General features: G+C 37.3%; 1 protein-coding gene across 3 annotated transcripts in view; it reads left to right on the forward strand.

Moving 5' to 3' along the window:
• Positions 1 to 9219, forward strand: part of ANGPT1 (angiopoietin 1) — a 297629-nt gene that overhangs the window by 200479 nt on the left and 87931 nt on the right. For 2 of the 3 annotated variants that reach the window (XM_004697434.2, XM_045287639.1), the window contains exon 4: positions 1817 to 2049. In XM_004697434.2, coding sequence (XP_004697491.1) covers positions 1817 to 2049 — 233 coding nt within the window. The remainder of the gene's footprint in view (positions 1 to 1816; positions 2050 to 9219) is intronic. The other variant, XM_045287636.1, reaches the window with a different exon arrangement.

The raw sequence follows: 9219 nt of genomic DNA on the forward strand, positions 1-9219 counted from the left end.
TTTGTGCAGTGACTGTGTATGTATGTGTATGTATGTATTCAATCTCCTTTTAATGCTTCCTGCAGCATTGTTCAGTAATTTGCCTATCCAAAACCCAAACTAAACTCACTTCCACTGAGTCAATTCCCACGCATAGCTACCCTCTAGGAGAGCACATATTTTAGCTTTGTGATTTTGTTAAAATCAACTTCAACGTGAACTCACATATAAGCGACTGATGGTCTGTTCCACAATTTACTATTGGCTTTGTTTTGCTCATGATAATGTGCTTCCCAACATGTCTTTCAGCATACATACTTAATTTGATTTCTGTGGCTTTTATCTGGCCATGTCAAAGTATATAGTCATTGTTCATGTTGCTAAAAATAATATTTGCAATGAATAAGTCTTTGGTCTTGCAAAATTCTATCATGTGTTCTCTAGAGTTGTTTGTATCATCAAGGCCATGTTTTTCAAGTACATATCTGTCTTATTTCATTTTTAGATTTATTATTACAATAACCAGCAATTATCAATGTATCTTGGTTGTAGATTTGATCAATATCAGACTAAAGTAGTTGGCTCTACATTTCTTGCTTGATATGTACATTTGAATAAGTCATATTGTCTAGCCTTCTATGTAGGCATATGGATATGATTGTATCATTGATAGATTGTACTTCAAGATCATCTTGAAACATTTGTTTTGACTATGAATGCCATGTCCTTCTTCAATTTGTCATGCATGGCATAGGAGACAATATGACTGATTCAAAATATCCAATGCCTGTCCATTTCAGCTCACTAATGGCTATGATATTGATTTTTCTACAGCCCATTCATGCTTGGTGACTTTTTATTTTCTGGATTCATACTTCACATATTCCATGTTCTAATTATTAGTGAGTGTTTTCGTCTGCCCCAGTTTTAAATTTCAGATCTACAGTGTGAGCCGTGGTGTCTCTAATGGGTCATTGTCGGACAAAAAGCCTTAAGTTTCGTGGTTCGATCCACCAGCTTCTCTAAGGGATAAAAATGAGTTTCTCTCCTTCTGTAAAGATTTATAGTCTCAGAAGCCCTGAGTTGGAATCAACTTGGTTTATGGTACTGGATGTTGGCACTGCATCAGACAATCCTCTGTAATTGTTTAGAAGGTTTCCCATGACTAATACTTCAAATGTTGTCTGCCTGTCCTTTCACTTAAGCCTGTTGTTAGTAGGCTGAAAACACCATGGAAATCTGTCTACCATGGGTGATTCTGTGGGTAGTTGAAATATAGGGGCTTATTGTTCGTCTTAACAACATAGAAGTTATCACAGTATGACATGAATAGTCCTATGGTTTCTATATAAACATATTTCTTGAGTTCACATAAGTCATGTGATAATCAATTAATTTCGATGTTTTGCAAATATCCAATGAATGAAATAAAGTATATTAAAGTAGTTTCTATATTTTATTCTTAATTTTTCTGAATTACTGTATTCTATGTCTTATTGGACTCATTTCCTTAGTGAAAGTTATACTATTCCTTCCCCATACTGTAATTGTTTGAACTCAATCCAGGAAATAAATTATATTTAAAAAACAAAAACGACTTTAGCAACTACTGGTGTAATCTTTTTTTTGTGGTGGGGGGGGCGGGTAACATGTTATATATGTAAATCCTATTTCAAAAAATAAATAAAGCAACTATATTCTTCAGTCCATCACAGAGAATATTCTTATATTGAAAATATTTATTAAAATCTCGAATATTATATAAACCCAAGAATTAATTCAACTATGAATTTGTATAGTATGGTCCAAAGTAAGTCTTATTTTCACTTTCTTGTAGTTTATTAGAACACAAAATATTAGAAATGGAGGGAAAACACAAGGAAGAGTTGGATGCATTAAAAGAAGAGAAAGAAAACCTTCAAGGCTTGGTTAATCGTCAAACCTATGTAATTCAGGAGCTGGAGAAGCAATTAAGCAGAGCCACCAACAATAACAGTGTTCTGCAGAAGCAGCAGCTGGAGTTGATGGACACTGTGCATAACCTTGTCAACCTTTGCACAAAAGAAGGTGGTAAGAATTTCTTTTTCACTTTAGTATGGTAATATTTTTGTTTAACATGAAGAAAATATAAATTCAATGTGTTCTAAACTTTATATGGCTTGCTGTGTATAAGTAGCCCAAAGAGCTTTTGAACTAAAAGTTTCCATTGGCAAATTCTAAAATTTTCCCTTAGTAATTGCATATATTTTAACTTCAGGGAATGCATTTATAATTTGAACTCGTGAAATCCATTATATCGTTGTAAAGGAGTTTTCTGCATATTTCTATCTTTTTAAGTTTTCTTATTGTTTCTTAATCCATTTAACCATATGAGAGAAAATCTATTACACTGTGATATATCAGCATTTGGTGTTATATACATAATTATGTAGAAGAGAAATTAGCCAATGGAAAAATGTGTTAAAAGTCCCCAGGAACATCATGGGAAACATCTTATTTTAAGATATGTATATATTTGGGGGCTGGGGAGGTGTGGGGAGATAGGAGATTTGTTTGTAGAAAAATGGAGAGGAAAACAGTTCCCATAAGCTACTGTCAATGAGATATGACCATTGTTATTTAAAAGCATTCATTGAGATTTGTTTTGCTTCGTCGAGTGCAAAGAAGATTTAATAGAAATATCTAAACGTGCTTTTACTTTGGTGGCTTTAAGTTAGTTGAAAACTCATGTGTGTGAAAGTTGGACGTTGAATAAGGCAGCTGGAATGCATTTGATTTGGGTGCCAGTGAAAAATGCTGAGACTGCCATGGACTGTCAAGAACAAATTCTCTTGGCAGCAGTACAGCCAGAATGCACCTGAGCAGCAAGGAAGCGGACACTTCTTTGGGTATGTGATAGGGAGATATCAATCAATGAAGAGCATCATGGTTAGTAAAGTGGAAGGTCAGTGGTAAAGAGGAAGGCCTTCAACGAGATGGATTAACACAGTGGTTACAAGAGTGGGCCTCCAACATAACAATTACCATGAGGGTGGCACAGGACCAGGCAGTGTTTCTGTTGTGCATACGGTTGCTAAGAGGCAGAACCAACTCCACAACATCTTACAATAATAGCCTTAAATGTTTTGGAACCCTTTTACTATTGAAACTAGCTTACCGTATATACTAGAGTATAAGCTGACCCGAATATCAGCCAAGGCACCTAATTTTACCACAAAACCCGCATAAAAATGTGCTGAAAAACTCGGCTTATACATGAGTATATAGGGTATGTCTCTTTAGAAGACATTTATCCAAAAAGTTATCCATTCACTCAGCCATTATTTAACCAGTGTCTCCCGTTACACCAGCTGACTTCAAAGGGCGCCTCACCTGAGTTTCAGTAGAGCTCTAACAGCTTAGGACTTGATGTCATCTTTGTAGTTCTACTCTCTAATCAACCTTTAACGGAGTGAAAACGGTATTGCAAATGGTGATGAGTGTACCTCTTACATCTAACAGTTACAGTGGCCACCAGCTGTGGCTTTTGTGACCACTCATGTAATCATTCACTGTAGATAGGAAATGTACACATGTGGAGGCTCCTTTAGTTCAACCATTGAACTTCAGTTATATGAAAAATTAACTCAGTCGTACACTTTCATGTATAGATAGGAATAAGGAAGATAATTCCATACTAAGTGATCTTATTATAAAGACATTGCACATTTCTCTATTACACTCCATTACCTTGAGTTCTATCTCCTCTAGATAGTCTAAACAACCCTATAATATACTTCATAAAGTAATATATTTATACATACATATATATCTATTTTTAACAGTGAGTTCCCAGAGCTCCATTTGGGCGTGCTCAATAATGTGATTGAGAAGGGAAAAACCTGCTAATCAGTCAGAGCCTGCCAAAACTTTGAATTAGAGCCCATTGGAAGGGAAGCATGGTAGAGTTTTGCCAGAGAATTTTAATAGAGCTCATGAGTATTTAGAAATTAAGTCTTAATATGAGACATATCAATTCTCAAATTGAGCTCACTATATTCAGGGAAAGATTGAAAACACATTTTTCTTATCATCCAGAGACTTAAAGCATATGGGGTTGAATCGTTTTTTTCTTGATTTTCAAGATATTGAGTGCGGGTGATTCTCACAGAGCTCATATGTCTCCTGGTTATCATATTGTAACTTCCTTTCTTGCGTATTTGTTTAATAAATGTGTCTTCAGACTTTAAAGGCAGGGATGAGACTTTAAACGAGGATGCTCGACTAGGTTTGGAGTTTGAGTAGGTCAGGCAAGGAAGCCTCTGTTCAGGTTGCCTCTCGAGGAGTAGTATGAGGAAAAGAGGGTGCAGTTATGAAAACAAATTTTCTCTCTAATTTTAATGGCACACACATAAGTCATTACCAAAGTTTTATTTCTCACATGAACTTATTGTTTGGGGATTTTATAGGAATAGCTTACTTTTACATTCACTTATATGTAAAAATTCCAAAATCAATATGTATCACTTTTTCCCCTAAAATATATGTTTTAAAGTGCAAAGAGTGTACATTTGCAAGATGTTCCAAAAAATATCATCTGTCAAAAAGCTGAACATTTCAATTGATACCAAGGATCACAAGGATCACATGTCCATATTCGTGGATAGAACCCTGAATGGAATTGTACAGCAAAGTGAAGAATATTTTTAGTGAATTCCCTTTGCCATTATTGTCAATACACTTAACCTTTATAGAATTATTTCATCATTTATGAAACGAGGGTGATCGTATCTACTGCATAGCAATGAAGAAAAGATTAAATCAGACACAGAATATTAAATGGCACAATGCTGAAATCATAGTTAATATACTTTAGTTTTTGTTTTGATTTGTTTTCTCCTCATGACAAAATGCTTTCTTAAGTGTTCTCTATGAAAAAAAACTTATTTTATGGAAAATATCTCAATATCATGTCTTAGACACTTGAGATTAGAGCATCTGATTATTTATGGCCATCTCAGCAGGGTTTTTTTGAACATCAGTTTGTTAACTTTAAAATGGAATAATATTTAATTACTTGTTCTGCAGCAAAAATTGAAATAGATTTTAATAAAACACATAATATTTATGACATCCATAATACTCAATAAATTGACTTTTTAAAATGTTATGCTTTTTAGAATGCTTACAAAACATTAAAGGTGTATGATAAAAACATTTCTAGGAAATGTTTGCTTGAAATTTACCTTTTCTCCAAATGTTTGCTTGGATAAGGAACTATTCATTTATACTTGCATGTTGGGAGCAGTTTATTTAGGTACACAGGATTTTTTTTTCTACTAAAAATATCATGGTGTCACGAGATACAATGCAGTTAAGCACAATTAATAAACATTTTTTAAATGATGTATCATACTTTCCTCGTTTTGTTCTGAGTAGGTAATAAAAAGAATTTAGGCAAATAGTTATTTCAAACTTAATTGCATCCATTTTGAATGGCTTCCAGTAACACATTTATTTTGGGTTAACCTCTGTCTGCAAACATTTGGTCACATTATTCTTAGAACCTTTTACCCACTAGAGAAATATTGCCCTCAAAGATGAGCTGATGTCTTCATACTTTTGGCGATTTACAAAGACATCAAAATGTATTGCTGTAACATCCCAGAAGGCTTTAATAAACAAGAATATCAAAATACAAAATTGCTATTTCCTAACATGTCCTCCATCCAGGTCTATGCATGTCTAAAGGTAACGATTCCACCTCTCTACCACTTCACCCCCGTCAAAATGGCAGCACTGGCAGCCTTGAGGGCTCCAATTATGTTCTTTTAAAATGTCCCTTAAGTTTTGGGAAATCTGAAGGGGACAGTCCAAGACTATATGGTGGATGGGGTCAAGTTTTCCAAGGAAATTCCAGTAAGATGACCCTTGCTACCCCCAAAGAATGAGCAAATGCATTGTTGGGAGGGAAAATAATTCCTTGTTTCAATTTTCCTAAACTTTTACTCATAAGTGCAGTTTTCAATTCTCTTAAAACTTCTTGATAAATATCACCATGATTGTCCTGTGTCCTTCCAAAAAATCCATCAAATTACACTATGGAATCCTTAAAAGCACTGGCCACAAACATCTGAGCTGACCTCCTGCCTTGGATTGAACTGGCCAGAAGATGCCTTCAGAAGTCACTGTTTTGATTGGCCCTGTGGGGAGGAAAGAACCCTAAGGAGACAGAGAGGAGTGTATTATTAGAGGTCTTGTCTTCAACTATCAATTAATCGCAGAAATGTCTTTCAGTGGTTTGTTTTGAATAAACCTGTGTATGTCAGAACTGAAGCCCTAGTAGCCATACCTTTGACTTACGCTGTACACCATGGCTGGACATCCTCTACACTGACAATGGCATAGAGGTTCTCTTTGCTTGGGACAGTGGGAATACCTCAGATGCTTTGAATATCAACATTACCCTATTATCTAGGTTCATAGCTGGGTAAAACATTTGCACATGTGTTTCATACACATGAGGTAAACATTACATTATTTGGCAAATAATTTATTTGATGGAAAAGTATACAAAATGTAAAGGAAAAGAATGAACATGAAAAAGCAAGGAAGGAGAAAACAGAAAGAAAATAGCATTCTGCATCCATCATAAAATAACACAGAATTGTTGTCCAAATCAGCTTGAAGCACCTGAAGCACATTCGAATTATACTGTGATGTCATTCATTGAGTTACTCTTTCATTCAAAAACAACATCATAAAACAACTACTCTGCTTCAGATGCTCTTCTGGGAGATAAGGATATTAATCTACCTTAATTAAGAAATATTTGCTGAGTTCCTATAATGTGCAAGATCCTGCTCAAATCACTGGCGTGGGGGTAAAGACGTCATTTAGTCTGTGATGCAGAGCATAGTGGAAAGACAGCCAGACGTGTAAGGCATCATCAGAACAAAAAATCTTACCATAGTGAATGATGGGGGGAGTGCAGAGTGGAGATCCAAAGCCCATTAGTAGGCCACTGGAGATCCCCTTGCAGAGGGGTCTAGGGGAGGAGATGAGCCAGTCACGGTGCGATGTAACAATGATGAGAAATACAACCTTCCTCTAGTTCCTAAAGGTTTCCTCCCCGCTTCCACTACCATGACTCGAATTCTATCTTGCAAGACTGGCTAGACCAGAGGAGTTACACTGGTACAGATGGGAACTGAGAATACAGGGAATCCAGGACGGATGAGCCCTATAGGACCAGTGGTGTGAGTGGCAAAACAGGGAGGGTAAAGGGAGAATGGGTGGGGAAGAGGGAACCGATTGCATGGAACTGTGTGTGACCTCCTCCCTGGGGGACAGACAACCAAAAAGTGGATGAAGGGAGACTTTGGACAGGACAAGATATGACAAAATACCCATTTATGAACTATCAAGGGCTCATGCGGGAGAGGGGAGCCGGGAGGGAGGGGAAAAATGAGGACCTGATGTCGGGGGTTTAAGTGGAGAGAAAATGTTTTGAGAAACGATGTACAAATGCGCTTTACACAATTGATGTGTGTATGGATTGGGATAACAGTTGTATGAGCCCCTAATAAAATGTTAAAAAAAAAAAAAAAGAAAGACAGCCAGACAAACAGGAAATCGTATTTCAGAAGACGTTACTAAAGGTGGGGGTAAGCAAAGCTCCCCCCCCCCCGAAGCATATTAAATAATGTCAGAGGCAGAAAAACTGGGCAGAATTCAACATTTGTAGAGTCTTCTTGGGGATTCTTTTGGGCTGCTTATTGTCAGCCAGGCATTGTTCAAGCTTTGAGTGTATGAACTGTGTTCTCACAAAGCAGTGTGAAGGAGCTGCTATGTCTTCCCCCTCCATCTTCTAATTCCCATGGTGGGCCTGAATCATGTTCCCAAGGCCATATTCCTGGGAAAAACATGAACCCAGAATTGAAACATAAGATTGTGTTCGTTAGGTGCAATGAAATCAGCACGACTCACAGCAAGCCTGTGTTCAACAGAACAGAACATCCTGCTCCATCTTCGCCATGGTGGTTGGGTTTGAGCCCGTTCCTTTAGCTGCTGTATCAGTTCATCTTGTCAAGAGCCTTCCTCTTCTTTGCTGCCTTTCTACTTTACGAAGAATGATGTTCCCTTTCCGGGCCTTGTCTCTGCTGATAATAAGTCCAAAGTATATGAGACGAAGTTTCACCATTTTTGCTTCTCAGGAGCATCCTGCCCATATTTATTTCTTCCGAGACATGTGTATTTGATCTTTTGGCAGCCCATGATATTTAAACTATTCTTTGCAAACACACTAATCCAAATACACCAATTCCAGTTTCACTCTTCCTTCTCAATAACCAACGTTTACATGCATGAGAAGTAGGTCAGGGGCACCTAGGTTGTCAAAGTGAGTCAGAATTAAGTCGGTGGCAACTGGATTGGGGCAACTCAAGTGAGGTTTAAACCATAAAATAGATCGATTGGGCTGAGGGATGATAATAGATAAGCCTGCAAAACAAAGAAAGTGGAGATTACACGCCAGAGAATATAAACATATTTATATGTCAGAAATCTTGGGAGCTTGGAAAGGGAGCCGTTTGAGTAGATCCACAGAAGACAAGGCAGGAGGCAGCGAAAGATGCTGTCAGATGGGGAAAGGTAGGCAGAACAAGGTGGTGGCATTCCACCCCACCCCCACATCAATGGGTTGTAGACAATAGAAATCATCCTCGTCATGGTGTAGGAGAAGGTATAGAAAATGGACAAGTCTGGAGGTAAGGGTCAGGTGGATTTTTTCCCATTATTATGTACTAGCCTTCTGAGTGCTTTGCATATGTTAGTTCATTTCATGCTAACCCTACGCAACAGTAAGGAAACTAAACACAGAGAGGTAAATAATTACCCAAACTCTAGCAAGGGAGACAACTAATTGTAACCCATGGAATCTTTCTGGAGTCTGGTACCTTAGCAACTCTACAATGATGGGGAGGGAAGGTGGAGTGGATGGTTTTTATCACATTTTCAAAGAGGCTTCCAGGAAAAGAAATACTGTCAGGACCAAGCCAAGGCAGGTTGAAAGGAATCTGGGACAGAAAGAGAAAGTGGAGGGAAAGGGAGGGAAACCGAGAGAAGAATCAATAGGGAATAATGACATTAAAGGTACAGGTGAGTATCACACATTTCTGACATAAGTAAAGGTGTGTTAATGATATTCCTTCAATCAGCAACATCATGACAGGAGAGTATGTTTAAAGAACAATAACAAGT

The sequence above is a fragment of the Echinops telfairi genome, unplaced genomic scaffold (genome assembly GCF_000313985.2).
Source record: "Echinops telfairi isolate 266 unplaced genomic scaffold, ASM31398v2 ScPeMD7_1;HRSCAF=3_0, whole genome shotgun sequence".
Lineage (NCBI taxonomy): Eukaryota > Metazoa > Chordata > Mammalia > Afrosoricida > Tenrecidae > Echinops > Echinops telfairi.